Source organism: Gobio gobio (genome assembly GCF_949357685.1).
Source record: "Gobio gobio genome assembly, chromosome: 8".
NCBI lineage: Eukaryota > Metazoa > Chordata > Actinopteri > Cypriniformes > Gobionidae > Gobio > Gobio gobio.
Window position 1 is genome coordinate 12,658,311 of NC_137114.1, and position 27,660 is coordinate 12,685,970.

Here is a 27,660-nt window from a genome sequence, read left to right on the forward strand (position 1 = left end):
GTAGCACAGTGTTATTTTGTCTGTTCTGATTGAATTGAGTTGCTTCCTAGATAGATGCACTGCATTTTTGTCTTGTTTTTCCTCCTAGCCTCCTTAAACCCAGATTAATTTACCTGTGAAGCAAATTTGGTTACGATAAGCAGACTTGCTTTAGTTATCTTTTTATATTCCATTGGCATTTTTTTCCAAACCGTGTTCAATAAGACATTTTTTAGAGTGCATGCGCCGCATCCAAAATTAACTTTTCGTCATGCTGGCAAATGGCGGGTGAAAATGTACCAGTCCTGGATATTTGGTAAAGGCCATGGAACTGTATTTGCAATTGTTGTTTTTTTTGTATGTCTTTAAATTGCATCACTTCATCAAGGTTCAGATTATTGCAGTCAGTTGCAGTTCCTAATAAACTGGCAAGAGGCTTCATTTACGTACTTGCCAATTGCATTTGCCGCTTGATGAGAGTTAATTTTGGACCCTGGGCGCAAATGTAAGCATAGAAAAATCCTGGTTTTCATCTTGGAGGCAACAGGGTTGTACAAAAAAGCCTGCATTTGCTTCTAAAAGTTTTACGGATCATTTACGAGTTGTTTACATTTGCACTAAAACAAACGTGAGGCGTCATAAACGTGACCTATTTTATACCTCGCGTTCGATTTAGATGTGAACGACAATATCCATCCTCGCACTGACTTCTGGCCTGAATCAGGTTTGTGGATGAACTACACTTCATGTCCAGCTAAACATAAACACACACTTTCCTGTGAAAGACTTTTCTATTAGACATGCCTAAGTCAGGACACATTGTGTTGCTATTAAAGGGCCTCTGCAGTTTCCTCTCTTTCTCTCTGCATCTTCTCCGTCAGTGTTTTCTGCCTCTGCGGTATGTCAGTGATCTGGCCCGTGTTAGTTGCACTGTGTTCTGTCTACACTGGGTTGTTTCATGCGCACGTGCAGAGGTTAGTCAGGGCGGTGTAGGCACAAGTACTGTCTCTTTAGTGGGCCTAAGCTAGTGCTAATATTGGCTGAATGACAACTCAATGTAATTTGTGTGTCTTGTTAAAGAATTTACACCCTGCTTTATCCCACGCTGTGTAAACAAAGGCACACAGGGGATCACAGCTACATACACGCACATACGCCTATCCTCGTCATTGATCTTATTTAGGATGGACCAATTCAAAAGGCTCACTTTCCCTCCACTAATGTCCTTCCCAGAGTGAGTTTCTCCTTTTATCCACTCTTCCCATCCCACAAAGTGCAATGCATACATATATTTTTTTCTAAGCGTCTTCTTTTCTTACTAATAAAGGCATGCCGATAAACACGTGACAAGAAGAAAAAGCTAATAAAAACACTGTAAATTGTTCCTTTTTCCTAATAACACACACTGAACATCAATTTTCATTTCAAAAGTCATTTGACGGATAAAGCTTTGTAAACATGCCTTTGAAAGATACCTTTATGCAATTTTTTTTTTTATAATAAAATTCATCTGATAGAAACATCTGCATATGTTACATGAAAACATTTTAGCATCTACATGATCATAACAAACAAGATTTTCTTTGTTAATCACATTCACCAGAAAGACCATGCTGGTTACCTAGCATATTTTTTTCTGGTGCGTCTGAAATCGCATACTTTGTGTAGGTACTGCATTTGAATTTACTTTGCAACCGTTAAAATAGTAGTACGTAGGCTACTATATAGTACGAACGTGGGTAGTATGAATGAAAATCAGACATACTACATCTGCCATGTTGTTACTGTCACATGACCTATTGTCACTTCACTGCCATTCACAAATCCTCTCCTGTGGCCTCATGGGATAGTAAAGTTTCCATCGTATGCACACTTCAAAATGTCACCGGAAGTAGTTGGTCATCCGGGGACTTTTCGCCAACTTTTTTCCAATACTATTCTGACATACTAGCAGCAACATAGTGTCGCTCATATCTGGCCCACATCCGGTACGCATGGACTCCACATGTACCTGAGTTGGCCCGGATCTGGCCCAACACAATGTTGCTGTCTGGGACTCTTTTGGCGTACTGTTATTCGCATACTATATAGTAGGGAAGTATTCGATTTCAGACACAGATCTATGTCCACCAGCTAAACTAGCAATAGTCAACATAAACCAGCATGGAAATTCTTTTCAGCAGGGTTGGCTCCCTTTCCCAATAAAGATAAATAATCTAACTTTGTAATAATCTTTTAACTATATGTTTTAAATAATAATCTGAAGGAAAAAACAGTCATTTAAGTTGATGGCACCAACCTTTTAAAAAAAAAACTATAAAATGAACAAAAAGGAATCTGCAGTCTCTAAATTCTTTCAACTTTGGTCACATACACACATATAAACACACATTCATGCACCACAAGAGGGAGGAATACTTGACTGGAACACGTAAGAGTGGGTGGCTTTGTGGAAGGGCACAGTTTGCGCAGAGGTAATAATCATCTCTCAGTCTTGTACGACAACCAGAGAGAGATTACAAAAACGATGCCAACGTTTGTTCAATCATACGTCAAAGTGAAGGTGCCACTGCTGCAACAATGTTTATATCTCACCCGTTGTTTGTTTTAGGCCGATTAACTGCCAGGAGTGCAAACCTAAACAGTATTCCTCTTCTGGCACCATCTCAGTGACAACGCTTGAGAAAAGTGGGAGGTTATAGATGTGCTACGCTCTCCTGCTAAATATACTTCTTCGTTCTTCCTCTATCCTCAAGATCTAAGAGTGAGAAAAGTGAAATCCCCGATTCTTTTGTTTCCATAGCACTGACGTCCATCAGCTCCCAGCAGAATACCTCACGCTCTTCACCCTTCCAACGATGCTTGTGCACAGTTTGAGACTTCCCAAAAATTCCTCCTCCATGCGTCGTTTTCACGTGCTGTTCCAGAAGCCTAACATTGTGCAAACTTCCTTAAACATTGTCATATGCATTAAAGAGGGAGGGAGTGGCTTGTGGGAAACAGGTACTCCCTCTTCGTCATTATAAACATTTGCACAAGTAATTTCAAAATCCCACTCTCCACTCCTTGTGACGCCATATTTGGATGAATGGAGATTAGACATAAGCAGACTCACTGGACTGGGTCCTGCCCAGGTTTGGCGGTTGTGACAGGTGGGCCATGTCCTTTTTACGGATCTCACAGATGGACTTCCTGCGGGCTTGCACACCTCGAATGGCAGCCTTAATTTTCCTCCAGCCCAGGTGGTTGAGCTCTGCAAGGTTGAGCACGACGCAGAGACCACTCACTGCAAACATGAACACTAGGAAGACCGTCTTCTCAGTGGGCCGTGATACATAGCACTCCACCTCCTTCAGGCAGGGGTAGCGGTCGCACTCGAAGATGCCGGGAACACTGAAGCCATATAAAAAGTACTGCCCCGCCAAGAAGCCTATCTCCAGTGCATTGCGAAACACTACCTGGATTATGTAAAAGCGAGAGATGCCCTCTTGCCGACGTACCTTGGAGCTCCTGCCATGCAAGAGGCCTCTTGGAGCATTTGGGATCTCCTTCACCTCTAAGCAATCAGGTTCGTCCTTTCCGCCACCACTGTCAGAATGCTGCACCAAAATACCGTTAATGTTGCGTAGTTTGCGGGCACCTTCACGACTGTAGTCCTTCTCCATAATTGGGTAGAGGAAGGAGTAGCGACGGTCACGCTGTTTGGCCGACTGGTGTACTGAATAGGTGATGAAGCACAGGCTGGGTGTGCAAACAAGGATGATCTGGAAGACCCAGTATCGGATGTGGGAGATGGGGAAGGCCTTGTCGTAGCAGGCCTGGTTGCACCCAGGTTGGAGAGTGTTGCAGATAAACATGGTCTGCTCATCCTCATACACGGTCTCGCCAACAATGGCCACAATCAGGATACGGAATATCACCACAACTGTCAGTAGAATCCTGGAGGAGAGAAAAAGAGGGAAAATGTGATGTGTGACGTGAACAGAACACACAAAAAACCTTCCACTGACGTAATTTGTGCCTTATTTAGGCTACCAGCTAATTAGCATTGCAGATGTTCGCATTTGCTATTCAAATGTGTGTTTTTCACTTTCAAGAGCAACTTTGCACATTTAATCAAGAGCTCTAATTTTGAAACAATTCTGTTCTCTCAAGCTCTAATTATAGCTCCTTCTGTGCTATTAAATCCTGTTAACATGGTAACCTGTACCCGCTGGTACAGTAACCTGTGGCAATGCTAGTCTCTCTCTCTGTATGCTCATTAATTTGGTAGCATGATGGCAGCTCCATAGCAACAGTTTAGATTTTACACCTCAGTTGTCACTACCATTAGGGCTATTTCTGTACCAGTGTTTGATTGAGGGAGAGAGAGAGAGAGAGAGAGAGAGAGAGAGAGAGAGAGAGAGAGAGAGAGAGAGAGAGAGAGAGAGAGAGAGAGAGAGAGAGAGAGAGAGAGAGAGAGAGAGAGAGAGAGAGAGAGAGAGAGAGAGAGATTACATATGTTTGTAAGAGAAGGCAAGAGTAAAACACAGATTTAATGAGTGGATCATTGGGTTTGGACTTTACGCATTAGATTTAAGATGATTGCCTCTTCAATATAGGGTACACAGGGTAGCTCTTTTATATTTGTATATTCCTTTTTAGCTTATAGTCTAGCACCTTTGGATTGTATTGTTCAAAGCGGAAGCTAGATATGGCGTGCTTTAGTTAAATCCATCCTCTTTAACCACAAATTTAAAGGCTTGAAAGGTTAGTACAGGTTGTACACTAAAAAAAAAAAAAGGTTCTATATGGCACCAAAAATGGTTCTTGGCTCGTAATCACAGGGGAACTTTTTTTTGTGCTGTATAGCACCGATTTTGGTGCTTCAGTGGTTCTTAAGCGTTTTTTCAGAGGTTCTTCACCGGTTCTTTGACTAAGGTGCTATATAGCACCTCGGAAGAACCGCTGAAGAACCACTGAAGCACTAAAATTGGTGCTATATAGCACTAAAAAAGGTTCCCCTATGATTACGAGCCAAGAACCATTTTTGGTGCCATATCGAACCTTTTTTTTTTAGAGTGTATTCAATGCACGTCCTGGTTTTGCCAAGACATCTTCCTGGGTCAACATTTTTTGTTGATGCTGGAACAACATTCCTGTCCGAACAATAAAATCCTGTCCTACCCCTAAACCTATTCCTAACCATAAGTTATCCCTAAAATCAGAGGGAAATGAAATGATAACACTGATGTAGAAGCACCTAACCCTGGTTGTAAGTCTAAACTTGACATAACCTGTTAACTCTTTCCCTGACAACATTTGCTAGTCACAATTTTACTTATACTTTTCACAAAATTTCATGGCCCCCAGAATATTTTGTTGTATGAATATCTGAACATGCAATATATCAAAAGAAAGAGCAGACCCTCTGCTTTTAAACAAACAAACCTGTTTTATTCTAGCTTCATGCATTGCTTTTTTAAAATCAACACTTGAATGTGTTTAAGTTTCATAAAAAAGCAACAATGATCAAAACATAGATAAAGTAGATCCATCAAAACAGCCAATCAACAGCCCCAAAGTTTGCTCTCATTTTTGGTCGACATTTAATTCATTAATGTTCAACAGTTTTGATTTATATGCTGTTTAATGTTGGTGATCACGTTATTTTGCATTTGCATCTGCTTACATATGAAATTGCTTGCCAGCATCCCAATGTGCTACCCATCCTAAAAAGTATGTGACATTAGTCGTTTTCAATACTATTGGGCGTTCACATTTAGTTCACATAGGGCTTGTTTCTGCTTCTTCACCTGTGTTTTAATCAGGAGATTCAGTACTCCTCTTTCAGAAGATGCGTCATAGTGCCCCCTACCATATAACAGTGAAAACACGGAAAGCCGGAAAATTCTGTCAATGGAGGGGAAGCGTTGTGTCATAAATGATGGAAAATTCCATCAATGGCGGGGAAACAGCTAACTTGCCCCTTAAATCTGATTGGTTGATAGGAATGTTGTTCCAGGATCAACAACAGGATTGATCCAGGAACATGTTGCATTTGGTGAAATCAGGTTCTGCGTATTGAATACTGATTTGGTTTTCAAACCTGATCCACTCTGTCCTTCTACAACTAACGAAATCCGGGGTGCGTTCGCAGATCAGTTGTTTTGAGAGCATATCTCAATATCCCGTATATTTAAAAATGTTACCATAGCAATGACTTTAGCATCAACACAACCTCAAACTAGATTAAAAAAAAGCAGCTGTCAGTGTAAACAGAAGAAATAAACTGGAAATTTTAACATCTTGCCACTGTGCTGAACTCATGAGGCACATCAGGCATTACTGTATTATTCACATATGTCTAAATCCAGCTTTGAATACTACTGTGATTTACGTTTGTTAAAGGGTTAGTTCACCCAAAGATGAAAATTACCCCATGATTTACTCACCCTCAAGCTATTCTAGGTGCATATGACTTTCTTCTTTCAGACGAATACAATCGGAGTTATATTAAAAAATGTCCTGGCTCTTCCAAGCTTTATAATGGCAGTGAATAGAGGATTCAATTTCGAAGCCCAAAAAAGCGCATCCATCCATCATAAAAGATATCCACACGGCTCTGGGGGGTTAATAAAAGCCTTCTGAAGCGAAGCCATGCTTTTTTTGTGAGAAAAATATCTCTTAAAGTTTTTGGATGGCTTGAGGGGGAGTAAATCATGGGTGATTTTCCTTTTTGGGTGAACTATCCCTTTAATTCAAATATAATCAAACGTTGCTGGTGAAAAGTCTGTTAGTCAATCAACCGGCGGGAGAAAGTAATTAAGGGATTTAGATAATGGCTGTTTTTGTTGTAAGCAAGAGCAAACAATTTTCAGAGTAAAAATAGTCAGTTGTCAAAGAGTCTGATGTGAGTTTAACATTTTCCAAAAGTCATTTAAGCAACAATGTTGAGAAATATATGGCTTAATTAGCATCTCTGATTTCAGACTTTATTACTTTAATGTGATGGTGTTCCTTACTGTGCATGAGTTATATTGTAGTAAGGATTTTAGGTCATATCGCCTGAATATCATGTATTACTTGGAAATACATCACATTGTGAATGCTGTTTCATGTATTAAATGGTAATTTGAAACATGTTCTTCAAGAAGGCTTTTATATTCCTTGATGTCTTCATCTAGAAATGTAGTTGCTTTTCTGTTCTCATTTATTTTTAAATCAGAGTCAGCACTTGAGCATGCCAGACCTCAGCAGATACAAACACGCCATCAGAAATGCTCCAAACGCTTGTTTAGACAAAAGTGCTACAGTGCATGAACTGTAATGAACTACATGTTTGAAGTAGGAACCCATAATCAACCATCTGTAGACAACATATGCTTATCTATTCAAGCAAATGATATAATGATATATCATATATATCAAGTCAAGTCCACTTTATTTATATAGCGCTTTTAACAATGCAGATTGTTTCAAAGCAGCTTCACAGTGTTAAACAGGAAAATAATGCAATATAATTTTACTCAGCCGTACAGCCGTTCCGGAGAAAACTGTGAATTATCTTACAGTAACAATGTGGGCTTTAGATCAGTAATTAGATCAGTAATTTAGTTTAATAATTAGATTTATTTGGATATTTCGTTTAAAAATGTAGTGTCCCCAATATAGAGTCAAATGATACAGTGTGTCTTAAGACCCGTTCACGCCAAGAACTATAACTATAAAGATAACTATTAGTGTCCACACCAGCGGACAACATCAGTCTGTTTATTCTAAAGGCCCGTTTACGCCAAGAACTATAACTATAACGATACCTATATTTGCGTCCATACCAGTGGACAATATAATTCTGCTTATTGTAAGTCTTGTCATCTGCTGCTTTAATTGCTCTTGCGCTCAAACAGAATGGACTCGTTCATCATCAGCTGGAAAAAATTGTGAAAGTGATTCCATCTATAATTGTTTCTCTGTGCCGTTATTGTTCAAGATTCAAGATTCAAGATTCAAGATTCAAGAGTTTTATTTGTCACATACACAGTTATATACACAATATACAACTGGCAGTGAAATGTAAACAGGTCCGCTCCATGGACAGTGCAAATAACAGTTACAAGAAATTAAAATAGAAATAGAATAAAATTAGAATAAAAAGTATTAACATAAGTAGAATTATAAATAAATCAAGTAAAAGATAAAAATAGGAAATAAGATAAATAAAAATATAAAAAATATGTGGATATGATAAGTGAGATAAACTGTAGACTTAAAAATAAGTGGTTAACATAAAATATATATATATGTATATATAAAGAAGTATAATGTGCTAGGTTTATTACAGGTTGTTACGCAGTAACAATAGGAAAGTAAAGTGCAGTGCAATTGCAGTATGTGGATGTTAATGTTAAAAAACCGTATGTTTATGTGTGTGCGGGGTGAAGTGAAGTCACGTGACTGAGTTCAGGAGTCTGATGGCCTGGGGGAAGAAACTCCTCCTGAGTCTTTCAGTCTTTGCCATCAGGCTACGGAAGCGCTTACCAGATGGCAGCAGGGTGAAGTGAGAGTTTGCAGGGTGATTAATGTCTCTGATGATTTTGGTAGCTCTACCTCTGCAGCGTTTGGTGTAGATGTCCTGCAGAGACGGGAGAGCTGAGCCTGAGATGCGCTCGGATAAGCGCACCACTCTTTGCAGGGCTTTGCAGTCGTGACTGGTGCTGTTCCCGTACCACGCTGTGATGCACTGAGTCAGGACACTTTCTATCGCCCCTCGATAGAAAGTTTTCAGGATGGCTGGTGAAACCCTGAATTTCCTCAGCTGGCGCAGGTGGTACAGTCTTTGCCTGGCTTTTTTCACCTGTGTCTGGATGTGTGTAGTCCAGGTCAGATCCTCGGAGATGTTCACACCCAGGTATTTGAAGCTGCTCACTCTCTCTCTACTGCTCACTCTCTCTACTCTCACTATTGTTATAGTTGGTTATAGTATGGTGTGAACTCTGTTGTTCCTTTATATTTAGAATGATTTCTAGAACTACATCGTTATCATTGTAGTTATCGTCCTTGGTGAGAACAAGCCTTTAATCTTGACTAAAAAACCACATAAATGTTGTCTTTGTCTGGGGTTGGGTTTCATTACTCATCGTCATAAGCTGGACTGATTAATCAAGCCAATTTTAGTATGTGTCAAATAAACATATGTATTTGTCAGATGTGTCTCTAGACTCTATGTTAAATCTTAGTCTGACGAAGGCTGACCTTGAAAACATTTTCCCTGACATTATTATTTCCGGTAATCCTTCCAGAAATATGTCCCATATTTTCTGTCAACCAGAACCAGCAATGCAAGATTCATGAATATCTCGCTCTCATTTCTTTTAAACAAATCTGTTGGCAAAATGGTTTGAATTGGTCTGTGATTCAGTCATACTCATTCAGATCTCATTCACATAATGAGAAAGGCGATTTACATGATATTAGAACATTGTAACAAAACAAAAAAAGCCCTGAGGGAGAAGGGGGTCTTCATATTTGAAATAATTGAATTATACCTGCATGTGGAGTGTCTCTATCGAACTATCAGAAGACCAACAGTACACAATACAAGCCAAAAATGTGTTGATTCCAATTCTGAAATAAGGTTTTCTCTTCATAGAAAGTAAACAATATATTCAGAATACTCCCTCTGTAGCATTAATGTAGGTTTTAAATCTACGAATGCTTTACTTTTAAATATGACTTTATGTTTTTGCATTTTCGTTGGTTTATAGGTGCTTTATATCTCTGTAGAAGGTGTCACATCAGGTAAGTGAATTATGTGATTGGAGCCCTCAATTATGATGGATTTATGCACTGTGTTCCTGTTGTCCAGCTGTGAGGTCAAAGAGGCAGCTTTAATCTGCAACAGTGTTTCTGTTTCTTCAGGCTCAGTCTGAGTTCATGGCTGGACAAGGGCTGGAGGGGTTTTAAAACAATTACAATTTAGTCATCTTTTACTCACCTAATGTCTTTCCAAACTTGTATGTATTTTATATTGTTTTAAAAGTGTCCCTATTATGTTGGGGGTTTTTTTCAGATATTTTATTTAGAGTGTATGAGGTCCGCAAAGTTTCAAAGATCAAAGTTATTGTCTCCCAGAAAAAAAGATCTGTTTTTGAACTGACTGAAATACAGTGTCATTAATTCCAGTCTCACTTCCTGCTTGAACGCAAAAAGACTGAGCCATCTGACCAATCAGAGCAGAGTAGACCAATCACGAAAGACTGAGCCATCTGACCAATCAGAGCAGAGTAGACCAATCACGGGCCATCTGACCAATCAGAGCAAAATAGTCTTTAAAATAGCATTATAGGGGCACTAAGAAATTTCTGTCCCTCCACTGAAAGTTAATTCACAAAACGTTCACACTTCCAAAAGACATTTAAGAAGCAACCCAGATAAATCAATCGAGTGCTTTAATCCAAGAAGTCTGAAGAGATCAATCGCTTCATGGGAAGTTTTGGTGGAATGGATTTTCATAGGACAAAAATCAAAGGATCAAAAATATCATCATTCATGTCCATGATGAACAAAATCAAGGGCTCAAGGCTGCAATAGAGGCCTTGAGAGTGAGGTTTACCTGCACTCATAGTGCCTCAGTTCTCAGTAGTGTCTTTAAAGCACCACACCAGTCATTCGCCTTGACCCTTCCTAACATTCATGACTAATACCTGGAGTTTTTTTAGCATATTAAACTGGGATATTTTAACTTAGTTTTAAAACATAATGACACTTCTTTAAAATGACTGATGCTAAGAGAAAAAAAAACATTGCATGTTGCTAGCAGTGCTCCATTGCAGGTTTCCCTATCATTTCATCACATGGACATGAAATCCAAACCCACCAAAGATTAAACTGATTTCTGAGCTGACTTTGCCAAGGTGTGTAATGAGAAAATATTCTTTGTTTTATGCATTCGCAACTCATTGCAAGCACTGTGCACTTTATAGGAGTGTGTTGTCTTTGTGTGGTTAACAGCGTAGGCAGCACGACTGATCAGAAGAATGAGCCCATAGAATGCTGGGAAATGGAGAAAGGAAAAAATGTGCAGGGAATTGCACATGTACACAGACACACAACACTGACAAGTAAAATGAGATTTTTGTTGGGAAAAAAAAACAGACAAAAAAACTGCCAATGTGGTAAAAATTTAATCAGTGGATGAATTATATAATAGCTTCCACGCGCCAAACCCACAACCTTTAATCTGCACTGTCGCCAATAGAGGGATTCTTGCATTACGAGTTCTTTAATGCCATCCAATAGCTTTAGATTATCTATTCCCCAACCCCCACCAACTCCTCACTCGTTCACCTTACACTCTCTCTCTCTCTCTCTCTGTCTCTCTCTCTCTGTCTCTCTCTCTGTCTCTGTCTCTCTCTCTCTGTCTCTTGTCTCTTTTTTATCTCTTTTCATTTTCCTCCTGTCTGGCTCACCTGCTGTCTCTCTCATTAGTTTCCTGTCAATCCAAAAAGATATTTTAGGGCTATTTTAAATACTGCTAAATTGAGACCAAAACTTGAGGTCTTTAAAAAAAAATCATCATATTTTCTGTTATGTACTAACAAAAAAAAAAAAAAGTAATAAATTAATCTCAGCACAACCCTCAAGTGAAACTACTATTACACTATAAACACAATTGTTTATTTTATTATTTTCTATAGTGTATTTTGCTTTTACAAACTAAACAAGACCGGTTTAAGCTGGAAACCATAATTTAAAAATAAAATTTTCTATAAAATGAAAGTCGTTTCACTTTTTTTGTGTGTGTAAAAAGAGTTGACATTAAACCCTTATTGTACATTACCTGGGTTGAGTTCAGGCACCAGGGGTAAAAACCACCAGAGTTATTAAATTAATCATTTTCAGACACTTCATACAGGGATGACGCTTGATCAGTTCTATTAATGGAAATCAAATAGGACAAGGAACAACAAGATTTGATCTTAAAGTTTTCTATTCAAGCTCAATTCAGAAAAAGAGAGTGAAAGAAAAAAATAATAAGTGATAAATAAATGAGTGCCAGCAAATAATTGAATTCAAACAATTAGATTTAATGAAATAAATCTTATGCAGGAACAAAAAAAATCAGAACAAGATGACCAGGATTAAAGAGCAGGCCTGACAACAAAGGCTAGAGAGCGAGAGAGAGACACTAATGCACTTTCGGTCTAGTGGACTTACAATGGCTGCCGTCGATGGACCATAGGGTGTCCGTTTAGTAATTTTAGGTTTCAGAAGAATGCTTAAGAGCGCCCTCTTTACGGTAGATATGCGCCCTCGATGCAGACTTTTGCCGAGCCCGCAACAGCGCAACCCTCAGTACCACTTAGCAAAAGAAAGAAAGAATCACTGAGGACTTTCACATTCTATACCCCCCCCCCCCCATCCCATGGAGAAAGAACCCATAATGTTCTGCAGTATTATAAACTGTACATGCTAATGATCAGGAGACTATCTATACATGAAAACTCTGCAACAAAAACAGCATAATAATCACTAGTTCTTGCATTGAACATTTAGATTCCACTCATTTCCAAATAATTTGGCCTTGCAATACAAAGAACCAGTTAATCCAGAAATCAGTAAAAATATAAGACTTCCTCATTTTCCCTACAATCTAATTCTGCAGCAGAGGGAAAGGCACACATGTACTTTACGCAAGTCTTCTCCATTGTCCTCACGTACAACACAATAATTTACTGGACCTATTCTTATTTCGATAAGGGCCAATCAATTTTTCTGCTAATTGTTGAGAGGCCTTGGAAAGGGGATGTGCTTTCATCCAAACCCTATCATTCCTGGAAAAATCTTGCATCTCCTGCAAATCTTTAAGAACCCTGACACTGGTCTGATGAGGGTCTAGAACATGTTCAAAAGGTCCTTTCAACCTTCTTTGCAAGAGTTATTGCTTACATCTGCAGTACTTTCTTTAACAGAGGAATTGATAACATGCCTCTTCTTCCTAGCGATTTGTCCGCATTGGTGCAGGGTCCACTGTTTTGCACGCCTGTCTCCATTTGGCTCTATCCAGGGCATCCTCCGGGCCAATGTTGATGTGACCCATATCATCCTTCATACGGTCGAGCCATGGTTTTTTTGGTTGTGGGCCGTGCAGGCTATCGATCATTCGTCGCTTCATATCACGTGGCCGTACCACACTCTAAAAAAAAAGTCTCGTAATCATAGGGGAACCTTTTTTAGTGCTATATAGCACCAATTTTGGTGCTTCAGTGGTTCTTCAGAGGTGCTATATAGCACCTTAGTCAAAGAACCGGTGAAGAACCTCTGAAGAACCACTGAAGAACCACTGAAGCACCAAAAATGGTGCTATATAGTACTAAAAAAGGTTCCCCTATGATTATTTTAGAGTGCACCAGAGTCGTACTTCTCACATCTTCTCCACGAACGGGATGCTCATCCATTTTCTGATGTCTTCGTTCATCATGTGGTCCCATCGCGTCAGCCCAAGTCACCATTTCCATCACATGGAGGGCCTGCTCGTACTTGGATGTTGCCGGCCAGCACTCCGATCCGTAAATGGCCACTGGGCGTACTACGGTCTTATAAATTGTGGCCTTGAATGGGCATTTGGGCATTTTGAATGGGCATTTGTCGATCGCAGAGGATGCCGTTGACTTGGCGCCATTTCACCCAGGCGCCATTGACTCCGGGAGCGTCCGGGAGGGTATTTCCATCACTGCTGAGAACAGATCCGAGGTACTTGAAATTGGTCGCCTTCTTCAGATCTTCGCCATCAATGCTGATGACTCCGTTCATCTGAGGCCCACATTCCTATACTCAGTCTTCTTGATGTTGAGCTGCATTCTGTGCTCGTCCAACCGGGTCTTCCTTTGTTAGGTTTGGTCTTGAAGCTGTGAAAAGTCTTTGCTCGCTTTAATTGATAACACACCTCAACTCTGGCAAATAATGATCCCAATGATTATGCTCACCAAACACGTAAGATGATATCAATCACCTTAACCATCTGACTCACACGTTCTGTGAAGTTGGTTTGGGAATGGTATGTTGTTCTACTCCCAACCTTCTACACAGCTCCTACAAAATTTCAGAGGTAAACTTGGGACCTCTTTCCGACAACAAGAATTTCCGAACACACACCGCATCAATATTTATATTAAGTGTCATAGCAGTAGCCTTTCGAAGAGGAAACAACTCCACACAATGGTTATAAGGCGAAAAGCTAGACTGCTAGCTAGCAAGCCTCTGCAACTATCCTTACCTCATTTATTCTCCAACAAATCATAAAACATTAAAATACCATGCTGAAAATACAGTGTGTTTGATGAAAATATGTCGAGTTCGGTCCTAGTCGCTGTCCTGCAGAGTTTGACTCCAACCCTGAAAGACGTCTATAGAAGCTCTTATTGAGAATTAACAGAGGTTTAGATGTTGATGTTTTATTGAAAATGTTTGGTCACCATTATGGTAATCGGTGTTTCTTTAGTTGGGCAGTTTGACTCTTAGATTTGTATGCGAGTTTGTGGTTTTTGTTACAGTGTTAACAAAACACAAAATCTGTTCAAATCAAAAGAAGCCATAAACAAAAATTGTCATGAAGAAAAATGGTTGACTAAACTCATCACTGACTAAAAATATCAATAAATAATATTCACCAACAACACTTTCTTGCCACAGATCAGGCATTCTGAATTTAGATTTTTAAATACATTCTTGGGAGAAAAAAAGTTTAGATGCACACAGATATCAAGAATCAGCATATGAATCTCAACAATGGTGACATACTTAATGCTGCAATGCATGCTGGGAGCCATGAGTTTTATACTGTGGTGGATTGGAGCTAAACTCTGCAGGACATCAGCTCTCTAGGACCGAACTTGCCTACCCCTGACTTAGAGGTACAAAAATGTACCCTTAAGGGTAAAGCCCCAGTGACGGACACTTGTACCTTAAAAGGTACAATTTTGTACTGTTTTTTTTTTTGAGAGTGTATTGTGATCCATGATGGGCAAAGATGCAGAGGAGGTGTCCTAGTACAAGAATATCTCAGTCAAAAAGGGCCTAAAGAAAATGATAGCGTGCATGGATGGAGAACTGCCACGAACTAATTCAAGCATTAATAACAGATCATGTCTACAGACTACAGACTACAGAGTAGTGAATGTCTCGACAGGTAGGATGACTCATTTATGACATTACCACCAGCAAATGTGTAGTAATAGGCGTCATGTAAATTTGTCTAAAGAAAATAAACTATCAACTTTTCTTTCTTTGGCCTTTAGGTTTACCAGATATAATATGATATGATGAAGTCAGCCGCTTTTTCCAAAAGGTATGACATCACTTTGTAGGCCAAAACGCTGAAGCGAGTTAGCATTTTAGCACATTTTAGCACTTGTCAATGAAGATGGGATTTTATTTAAATGGCTGAAATAAGGTTTGTGGTGAACACAAGCTCAAGATACTGTCGCATTTTATTGTAAAACATAAAATACATCGGTATTACCCCACTTGTGATTTTTTGAAGCTGTTACATGTCTTGAAACAGGCGGTTGCTATCAAGTGGCTAAATTGGACTACAGAGGCTGTCGAGGAGATTAAACGTCATCACACCGAAAAGGTAAACTCAGTCCGCTTTTACAGCCTCATTATGCTCATAATTGTGCTCTTATAAACTAGTCTAACTCAAACGTTCTGGGAAAATGTTTTGAGATAAAAACTGGAAGAGTTGTCGGAAGCTAAGTGATGGTGACGTTTAAGTTGTGGCACCGTGGTGTAGTTCGCATATAGCCTACCTTTAAGCTTTTTATTTGTGGCATCTGCATTTAGGCTTCAGAATGAATAAAAGTTGTGTTCATCTGTGATAATAAACTTGATAAACCAAATGTGTAAGTATCATAAACTTTTGTTGATCACAGAGCTTGTTTTTACTGATAATCCAAAAGCCTATGGGAAAATCCTGTTGGGTTTTGTTAGAAGGATCCAGTGCGATGCAAACTGGCCTACAAAGTGACGTCATACATGCACCACTCTAAGAGCCACTGACCTCGGCCTCGCATCTCCCAATAATAAGACAATCTCTGCGGGAATAACCAGCATGCCCGACAACAAAGGTTAGAGAGCGAGCGAGAGTGAGAGAGAGAGTGACAAACACACGTCCTTAAAGGGATAGTTCACCCAAAAATGAAAAGTACCCCATGATTTACTCACCCTCGATTCATCCTAGGTGTATATGACATTCTTCTTTCAGACTAGAGTTATATTAAAAAAGGCCCTGGTTCTTCCAAGCGTTTATAATGGCAGTGAATGGCAGCCCACATTTTTAAGCCCAAAAAAGTGCATCCATCCATAGTAAAAAAGTAATCCATACGGCTCTGGGGGTTAATAAAGGCCTTCTGAAGTGAATCAATGGGTTTTTGTAAGAAAAATATCCACTTTTATAATAATGTAAAATATCTAGCTTCCGGCAGACCGCCTTCCATATTCAACTTATGAAAAAAGCATAACTGGTGCGACAATGACTACGTTTACATGTGCACTAATAATGCGATTATTTCTAAGAAATCCAAGTAAGGTCTTAATCGCAGTAAAACGTTTACATGACAACGAGCCAAACTCTTCACTCAGTTTACATGCATTTTTTTTATTATTCTGATTATTCACTAATAAGTTATACCACACTCAGATAGGCATACATTATGCATGATTTGATCGCATTATTTTAGTTAGTTAGTTATTTATATAGCACCTTACAGACTACCACCGTAGTTCCAAAGTGCTGTACATTGCAGTACAAAGAAGAAACCAACAGTACAACAAGACAAAACACAAAATGTACTGATGTACTAAAATGCCAGAGAGTACAGGTACGATTTTAAGCGGCCCTTAAAAACATTTAGATTTATGGAAGATCTAACATCCAACGGCAGATTATTCCACAATCTAGGACCAGCGACAGAGAAAGCGCGATCACCTTTAATTTTGAGACATGTATGAGGAACAGTTAAAAGAAACTTGTTTGCTGATCTTAGACTTATTCCTGCACTGTAGGGCTTAATAATCTCAGCTAAATAGTCTGGCACCATTCCACGAAGTGCTTTAAAAACTATTACATATTGTGTTTACATAAGGTAAAGTTTGAAGACGGTCTGTCAGAAGCTAGATATTTTATTTTATAAAGTTTTAAATATGGATATTTTTCTTACACAAACCCATCGAGTCACTTCCCCCTGGAGCCGTGTGGAGTATGTTTATGATGGATGGGTCATGTGCTTTTTTTTTTCGAATTTTGGGCTGCCATTCATTACATTTGTAAAGCTTTGAAGAGCCATGACATTTTTTAATATAACTCCAATTGTATTCGTCTGAAAGAAGGACGTCATATACACCTAGGATGGCTTGAGGGTGAGTAAATATGGAATAATATTCATTTTTGGGTGAACTATCCCTTTAAATAACTTCCTACCTGGTTTCCCGTATATACGCTCAACAGCGCCACCCCAGTACTAAATAGGAAAAGAAAGAAAGAATCACCACGAACATTAAATCAAAATGAAACGTGTCAAATTGTTGTCATTATGACCACATGCAAAAATAAGAGAGAACCAATGAAATATTAATAACGAATTATGTTGTAGTCAGTGTTTGCTTTTCCCTGAGAACTTTTTGTTTTTCTATGCAATTTTTTTGCGTAATAAAATAAAACCACTAGCTTTAGTTTGGCTTTTTTATCCAATGTTTTTTGTAAAATTTCCCTCATACACACAAAAAAAAAGGTTCTATATGGCACTAAAAGTGGTTCTTCATCGTAATAATAGAGGAACCACTTTTGGTGCTATATAGCACCATATTTTAACATGTTCTGTACATGGTAGCGGTGCTATATAGCACCTTAGTCAGTGGTGCTATATAGCAACTTAGCAAAAGAACCGCTGAAGAACTGCTGGTGCTATACAGCATTTAAAAAGGTTCCCCTATGATTACGAGCCAAGAACCACTTTTAGTGCCATATAGAACCTTTTTTTTTAGAGTGTATGTAAAAAATAAAATTCCTCATATTTTGATGGTTTAATCACACTTTTGGTGGCTGCTGTATATTGTACTCCTAAATTTCTCCTAAATGTCAACAAATTCATTTTTAGCAGATGTATGCAAGACGGTCAATCCTGTTGCTCTTACAGAGAAACACTGTTAGTCTATCAAGCCAAAGGCATTAAATCTGCTGCACATTCTGGCCAAGGACCATCCATTCAGATATTTGTTTGACATTCAGACATTCAGTTTTTACATCAGAGTGCATCAAAAGTGATGGTTCAACAAACATCTGGTTCACTTGTAAATCTGCCTCAAACAGTCAAAGATCATGTTAAAATATCTTTCAAGCCACGCCATTCGAGGACTCATTCATGTCTGTACCACAAACTGTGTAGGGCAACATGCAAAATAAGTTTTATACTTAGAGTTGGGAGTTTGTTGGGTAACACTTTATTTTGATAGTCCACTTTAGATCTTCTACTAAGTAACTACATGTCAACAAGCAGTCAGTAGAGTATTAGTAGACTGTCTGCTTAATATCTGCTAACACTTTATTTGATGCTCCCTTAACAGACATTATACTGTAACCTTGCAAACGTCAACTAACCCATCTACTAATACTCTTATGAGAGTTAGTTAACATGTTGTTGCAAAGTTACTTATAGTTAATAGAATACATTTGAAATAAAGTGTAACCATTTGTTGAAATTCTTAAACCTATCCTGCTGGTTTTAGAGGGGTTCTGGGTATTTTTCAGCTGATCCCCCAGCTAAACAACAGCTTGGCCAAACTGGGAGACCGCCTTACACCAGCTACCAGAAAACCAGTTTAGACTGGGATGAGCGGGGGTTTTCAGCAGGGTTAAAATGGACAGTGTGCCTTACCAAGAATGAATAATTACCTTAGCAAGCACAACAAATTACAACCTCTTCTGTGCAAAGTGAAAAAGATACTGTCACATTTGTGAAGTTTCCAGAGACTAAAAAGATCCATTATCTATCAATAATCTATGCTAAAATAAATAAACTATTGTTGATGTATGTAGCACCGCTTATACAGAAGGTAGTTGCAAAATATGCAGCTTAAACCCTATTCGGACGGGATTAGTTTAACATGGGGAGGTGGGGGTAAAGTAATTATTACCAGAGGTTCTCTGTTATTTTAGTCCCGTCCGAATGTGCCATCTCGGTAATCATTATGGACAATGTCCGGAAAAATGACCTTGGGTAATACTAATCCCGTTCAAATAGACCTGCTGTAAAAATGTACGGTAAAATTCCGTAATTTCCTGTTTAAAAGTACTTTTTGGCGCATTTTGCAAGCATGGAGGCGCTTGAAGAAGCACTCGGTCGAGTTGTAGGTGGTGGGACAACTCTGTGGCAAACCTCCAGTATTGTCCGCATACCATTTAAAGCAAAAAGAAGATCGAAAGCACTTATTAGAGGCACAACACTTCTCGATAAATCTGTTCCCAAATAGTGTGGTTATGCACCATGGTCTCAAACTGCCTCTGAAACCGACGTTCTCCCCAAACCGAGATTAAACACAGCGTTTCCTCCCTGCTCCAGTTTCGCATTTTGTGTTTGCTCACAGGAAGCAACGTCATACACACATGACGACAAGGAGGTTACTGTGGTGTGTAAAGCGAGTTACCCCTCCAACTTTTACTGAGATGTCTTATCTTGTGCGAATTGGCCATTAATATTACAGACGTCCTGAGGTAAAATTACTTTACCCTCACCTCCCCATATAAAACTAATCCTGTCCGAATAGGGCTTTAGTCAACACACGGAATCCACATGACCATGTTGCGAAATCTGCGTAGGGGAAGCCTTTCGCCCTCATCCAAAATTCCATATCGCGGATATCTGAAATTAATTGAAATAACTGGATTTTGCCAGCTAACAATAGTAACCTAAAGTACCCACGAAAGTATTCGCTTGGTACTCGTGTGCAGTTTTGTGTGCAACACACATCCAAAGCACGTGCCCAGAACACCAACAGCACTCAAATACTCTTTTATGTCTTCCTGAGATTGAACAGGCGTGTTCACACAAAATTAGGTCAAAATGCCCGTCTTGTCGAGGATCATCGTAAACATAGGGTTCTTCTCTTTTCTTATTTGTGTATTTTTGTTTAAATTAAGTTTTATTTAACAAAGTTTGGGAGGAGCACGTTCAGGTAATCAACCAATCAGTGCAAGAGGAAGCCGTCTCTCACCTCTGTCCCACGACAGTTTCAGAGCATCCCTCCACCACCCCATCGCCTCCCACTTGGCTGTTTCTGTCCCAGTGAAGGACGGGGAGTAGTCTGGGTTCGGGCCAAATCCGAAAATTACTTTATTTGATTTCATGTTTGTGTAAACTTGTGAATTTCCTTGCTTCCTTTTCTCATGTCTTAGCAGAGATTGGCTTATCATAGGGAGATGAGAGGGTCTGTATCTCTTACCATTGGAAAAAGTGCAACGGCTAACTTGGATCACTTGAAGCACCTCCACCTATTGTGTAATGGCAGTGACGTCAGTTATAGTTTTACGATACGGAAGTGACTTAAACTGCAATTCATCGACTGGCCGCTAGGGACAGGCTCTAAAAGGGAGCAGAATCTCATTGAGCCCCATGTTAAAATTCCCAACTTTACAGCAGAAAAAAAAAACATGTTTACAGCCTGGTACAAATTGTGGTTTTGGTCTATTCGGCTAATTTTGCTGCCAAGATGCAACGGCCGACTTTGAGGCTTCAAAAACTCTCTTCAGAAACCTACAGGTGACGTCATTACGTCCATATTTTTTTACAGTCTATGGGACTACCGCACTGATCTTGTGAATACATTTCTATATTGGGTGTTATATCGCTAGTAAACGTACAGTAGGGCTGCATTGTTTTTGCAATTGTGCTTCTGAGAGGAAAAAAAGAGCGCAAATATCTCTATTAGCTGCAAAGTTCACAGCAGGGCGCATTAAACCACATTTAAGAGTACACTAAAAACTTAATTGTAATTTAATACGTATTTAATTCATTAAAATTATATGTACTTTTTTTTTACCATCATTCATTAAAAAGTGTTATATAATCACAGGCCGTCATAAATTATTACAACACAAGACTAACCTGGCAGTGAAAGAACACTTCATTTTTAATTTTTCATTAAACAGCATACAATATAACACAATCATTTTCATTAATTAACATGCATACTATCAGTGTCATATACATACATGCAGTTTTAATAGTCATATCGTCACTGGTAAAACTTGAAAGGCCAAGAAAGAAAACATTGGTATTTTCTACTTTCTTTAGACAGTATACAATATCACTCAATATTACCATGAAATTCTATGGTAATGCCATAAATGATTCCCACCTGTCGTGACATTCCCTTCTCTTCCTTCTATTATCAAATAACCTTTTTATCACAGTAAAATCGACATATCGTTCCCAACAAAAGTATTGTTTAGTATGTTGAAGGTTAGTAGACAGGCAGTCAATGCATTAAATGATGAGCTGTTTCCTCACAAAAGCGGTTTATTCAGTGTAGTGAAGCTTCTTCTCCATTGACATCCTTTCAAAAACTGATACAGCCGCAGCGTTAGCATTAGCTTTCTTGGCTAAAGGTTGCAGGATTGCCATCTAGTGGCTTTAGTCTTAGCTCCACCCCCTTAGGATTAGGTTAGGGTTAGGGTTAGGGTTAGGTTAGGGTTAGGTTAGGGTTAACCCTAACCTAACCCTAACCCTTCTCCTCAAGAAGCTTCCTCGCTCCTCGCTTCTTGTTTCTTGTGGTGCAATTAGAGAATTGAGATGTCCTTCAGGATGGCTGAGTACGATCGGTTTCTGGGCCGTATTTATTAAGCTAACATGGAAAACAACTAAAACAATAACTATAGGATTATTTTATTTATAATTTTTTTTTTCTTTGTGGTTGGGCCACTGAAAAAGTTGGTAAAAATTTTAAACACTGGCTCGTTCGGGCCAGTAGAAACAAATCCTTAGTGTTTTTTGACACTATATTGTCATTTTAGAGCTGCTTTACAGTCATTATTTTCCTGTTATCACCGTAAAGCTGCTTTGAAACTATTTGCATTGTATTAAAGGTGCCGTGTGTAATATTTATGAGGATCTATTGACAGAAATGCAATATAATATACATAACTATGTTTTCAGTGGTGTATAAAGACCTTAGATAATGAACCGTAATGTTTTTATTACCTTAGAATGAGCCATTTCTATCTACACACCCGCGGGTCCTCTTACAGTGAAGTCACCATTTTGTGCCGCCATGTTTCTACAGTGGCCCTAAACGGACAAACTTCTCTACAGAGCACTAGTCACTCTCTGCTGTCTCAGACGACGACATCTTTGTCCTGTGTTGGCCACCGTAGCTTCTCTATGTGCTTCGAAAGGGAGGGGTGAGCGGTGGGCGGTTGCAATTCACAACCTCACCACTAGATGCCACTAAAATTGAATATGTAAATAAAGGTGACTTTACTACATTATTGGAAAGAATGATATTAATACACTAAAGTATGAAATTCTGCAACATTATCAATCAACATGGTTATACAATGAGCCTTATTTCCTCGATTCATATTTCTCATTAATACATTGAAAGCATGGAGAAAGGACATGTGACTAGGCATCAAGTGTGTCTACCACTAGCCTGTAATGCCTCTGACTGTGTGTAGTTAGGAGGTGTGAAGGCGTTCAGTCCGTGAGGGCGAGAATCCCCCAAAACTCCCCCCGTCAATGGTACCCACAGCATCACTCTGCCTCCCTCTGCCTGTTACCACGGCAACAACACAGGGCAGAAAGCTGGAGAGAACAAGGGAAAGGAGAGCGAGAGAGTGATTTTCCCTCAGTTATGTGATAAGGACCTGCTATATTGAGACGTTGCGGTCTATTCAGCCTCTATTTGAGCTCAAGCAGTGTGCTATTTCACTGCCTCTGATAGCAGCAATTACACTGGCGCGCTGATGACTCTGATTAAGAAAACACAAAGGAGCTGAGAGGCACGGAGAAACGGCTTGTTTTGAAAAGCATTCTTCCTAATGTAACAAACCATCATGCGGTTCAGTTTCCACCCAGCTCTTTCTCTTCCTTCTGCTTCTGAAAATAAGGAGAACGAGTCGGAAAGACTCGATCAATATTAATCAATGAAAGCTGAAAGCAGATGTTCCAGTGCAGTTTCAGCTGTGACAGTTTCAGCTGCGCTGTGGACTGTAAACTGTGACTGGGATTTGCTTCTTTTTTTAAATGCATATCCTACCATCGCTTATATTACTGCATTAATTAATTATGTTAACTATTTAATATTCCATTTTGATCTTCCACCGTGCTCGCACTTCTCTGAGGCCATAATATTATAATGCATGAACATGATGTCTGTATGCATGATTTATGGACATATTACTGCATTTTAGACATGGTTGGGAGGGATGAGAACTGTGTTTTAAACATAGTTATTTCAAATATATATTTCAGTATACAAATTACTAAATGCTTACTAAAATGTAATCAGTAACAAAACGGCAGTATGAATTGGATTTGAAAATGAGGAGAAAAAAAAAAATCAATATCAATTTCTAAACGCCAACAGTACCAGTAAAATAGCAGTTTTATAATAGAAATAGAAAATAAGTGCAAGATTTTCACAAATTTTTTTAATAGGGACAATCACAGTGATTTGAGTTGCTAACTGTACCAACAGAGCATGTTTGACTAGTACGACCAGAATAAGAATGGTATCATTTGTGCACCTGAAGGTTGAAGGTCACGTTAGACCGTTCACCAACTTGGACTGATCAGCTGTAATCTTAAAGCCCACTGAAGAGCCTTGAAACGCGCGACATTATTGAATGTGTTGACGTAATTTCCCCTGAAACAGGAAGACAGGGCAGGACATATCGAACAGCTCCTCCCCTTTTTAAAACAGCCAGTAGTATTTTGTTTATATCACAGCTTGACTAGAGCCTTTCAGCTCATTAAAGCCGCAGTTTCCTCCTAATATCTAACCTTTTATTCTGACCTGTCATTCTGTGCATATTTCAAATGGGTCCGATACGTTTTGTGGTCCGCTCTGTGCTATCATGTCTATGGACTGGAGCTGTTGCGGTGCGCGTGAAACTAACATGAGGTGGACAAAGTACACAACTCCATTACTCGAGTGAAAGTAAAAGTACTACTGGTCAAATATTACTCTGTTACAAGTGAAAGTTGTTAAAAACTATTTTTACTTAAGTAAAAGTACAGAAGTATTTGCTTTTAAAAGTACTTAAGTATCAAAAGTAAATTTCCTTTTTTATTTCAATGCATTATTTTATTATTGTTGCATTGTTGTATAAATGCAGGCTATGCCATGGTGGTTTAAGCCATCAGTCAGTGATGCTCCATACGTCCACCTTGAACTAATTTTAATACTTAAAAGTTACAAAGCTTTTTACAAAGCTGCTGTCACTTTAAGGCAGAATGCACAAATCCTACACACTGATACACATCCGATATTCCCCCAACTGTTTACGTTCACTTAAGACATAATCAACTTTGTTTACGTTAATACTTTCCAAAATGAAAATTTTGACATTTTGTGTGTATTGGTCTGTTTAAGTGCGAAAAAACCACAAACAAAAGAAAGCTCTATTCAGTGCTCGTGCTCTGGCATCTCAGAGGCACAAAAAAACAGACTGAACTGAGCTCTTTCATCATGCTTTTTCAGATTCATCCATATGTCTATGCTTCTCTTTCTCCCAGACATTTACATTTTGCACAAAAAAAAAAAAAAAAAAAACTTTTAAAGAAGAAAAAAAATCATCCACTGACTTGCAAAGCTGCTACAGAAACGACTTTCGACTTCGAGGACCTTGATAGAAATGTAGTGGAGTAAAAAGTACGATATTTGTCTTTCAAATGTAGTGAAGTTAAAGTAAAAGTATCCCTAAAAAATAATACTTCTGTAAAGTACAGATACTCAAAAAGTGTACTTAAGTACAGTACTCAAGTAAATCTACTTCGTTACTGTCCACCTCTGCATGAAACCAGACTTCATTCGCCACAATGAAAAGCATATTTACACTGTCTGAATTGTTCCATATCCCCTATAAAGTGTAGAAAATAGTAAATGTGTGAACAAGTGACTGATTTGAGCCACAGCTTCAATGGGTTTTTTTTTAAATGTAGGGGCTTCAGATTCTAGAGAGCATTTGATTGGACAGAAAATCTGATGAGGCACTGAAGTGAAGAGTGATGTCATCAAAATCATTGATCCATATTGGCGGAAGTTTGAATGCTTTTATCTTCTAAATGCGAATTTTGTCATTGTTTTGGAGCACACTAGCTTATAGATAACAGTAAGGCTAACACATTCATGCTGAAAACCAAACAACTTCAAAGGGGCTGTAGATTTCTGAAATCCTTGTTATTAGTGACACCGATGGCCGTTAAGTGAACTGCAGCCAACAACTTATTGCTCTCGATTGGTTCGATTGGTGAACGTGGTTCAAGGCCCCATACACTTACAGCAAAGTTCTTTTCCGTTCTTCGCTTGTTGGAAATACCTTTGCAGTGATATACTGTTAACGAAAATCCTGAGAGCGACATTTAGATGAATATGTAAATATGTGCTGCACGCTTTCCTCTCAATAACAAAATCAACACACAGCACAAATGACAGCGGTGAGAAAACAGCAGTAAAGAAAGCATCTGATCATAGCAATGCGGATATGTTTGTACTAGCTCTGCAATTCATCTGTCATGTCAACAGATGAGGTAAGAGTACTGATGTAGCCAATGTACTGAAATCTATCTATCTACTAGCATGGTCTCTATCTGAAACATGCTATCAATGTGATAAAACGTGATAACATCTATCTTTTTTCTTATAGACTGTATTGACTTTAACTTTAAACTACTTTAAACGTCAAACTACTTTAAACTGAAAACCTTCAAACTTTAAGATTTTAAAGCTAATTCAAACTTTCTGGTCCGGCTTTCTCAAGCCAAATACAAAGTTCTGTCATGAATAGTTCCTTTAACAACCTGTTCGTAATTACATCATTATCTTTAGGGCACAGCTGATTGGTTCCTGCTGTATCAGTAGCCAATGAGTTTGCGTCCTCAACCTTCAAATACTCGGGTAGCATTTGGCTTAGCAGTGCAGCATGCTTTCAGAAACCTCCACCTTCCCCAGCTCCACCTGTATAGATCTGCTACGGGTAATTCATGTATGCTCTATTGTACAGCAGCAGAATGTCTTACTTGCTCACAGCAGCGTGTCGTGTATGTATTGGCAGTAGCAAGTCCTGTTCTTGTTGCTCTGCAGCAGCGTAGCAGATCTATTCCGCCAAGACCAAAAATATAAACATTGTCATACCCATTACCATGCAAAACACTCAGGGAGTTGTCATGACAGAACTCATATTTTGTCTCAACAATCAATCTATTTATCTAGTTAAAATTACACTGTTATGATAGGTTGGTCATAAAGTATATTTGAGTATATTAAACTATAGACTATAGATCTGGCTATGTGAGACTATAGTTTGAATGAATCCCTTGTCTTTGCATGACAAATTGACATTACAGTACAGAATGGCTCTTTCGGCATTATCCTGAACATTGTACAAGCATTCATTCGTTTCACGTGTCATTGATCGGAAGAGAGGCTCTCGTGAGTGTGTGTAAACATCATATCCTTTTGATTAGATAGAAAAATCAGTCTACATAGACAAATTTCAGATTCGTTACAAGTTGTTCACACATTGGCAAAAAAAAAAGCGATTAATACATGAAAAATCTTACATAGCCCCTTTTAAGGCCAAATTATCTAAGGAAATCCATGAATTAGTCTATTTTAAAATTCAACAGTCCATTGTAACCAAAAATACTCTCTGAATCTAACTCGAAATGGTTAAAGCTACACTGTGTGATATTTTCCCCCATCTAGCAGTTAAAAGGTATATGACCATCCAGAGAATATTAGTTTCTGTTCTTCTCAATTCCGATTTCGTTTTAACTCCTACGGTGGCCGATTTAGTCCAAGATTAATATGGCTTCCAGTTCGACCTCGTCCACATTCGACACGGTGCCATCGAGTGTTAAAAACACGAAAGGCGAAGCTTGAATTCACGGGTATGTCCCTCTTTGGCTGATGTACTTTCAAGATGGAGGGGCAACATGGCGACCCGCATTCGAACCCCTCACCCGTATGTATTTTCAATGGCATATTATAAACTTACGAGAATACTTTATTACTTGAAAGAAGTAAATATACATTAATGAGCACATATACTTTTGAAAGAACTAAGTGTTTTTTTTAGCTAAGAATAAACTAAAAAAGTTACACAGTGTAGCTTTAATAGCTAAAATTTTTGGATCCTTCATATATTTTCGGGCATGAATAAAGCAGTATTTTATCTGTACTATTCTATATCTAATTATAATCCAAACTCAATTTCCAAAAAACCTGACCTCCTTTTTAAGACAGACCTATGTTACAATTGCTAGCTTTCTCACTGTTGTCCAAATATTCTTCAGAGATGTTAATAAAGTTAAAAATCCCAAATAAATTTAAATTAATTTCATTTAATTTTACATTAATTTCTGCATTAATTGTAAATTGAAATCTGGTAATTAAAACACTTTTGTATTGCTTTTTTATTGT

At 38.7% G+C, this 27,660-nt stretch overlaps 1 protein-coding gene across 1 annotated transcript in view; it reads right to left on the bottom strand.

The window, feature by feature from the left end:
- Window positions 1-336: 336 nt before the first annotated feature.
- Window positions 337-27,660, bottom strand: part of gjd1b (gap junction protein delta 1b) — a 43,212-nt gene continuing 15,888 nt past the window's right edge. Inside the window, exon 2 of the mRNA XM_079824405.1 lies at window positions 337-3,918. Within this exon, the coding sequence (XP_079680531.1) occupies window positions 3,075-3,918 (844 nt within the window). The 3' untranslated portion in view covers window positions 337-3,074. The remainder of the gene's footprint in view (window positions 3,919-27,660) is intronic.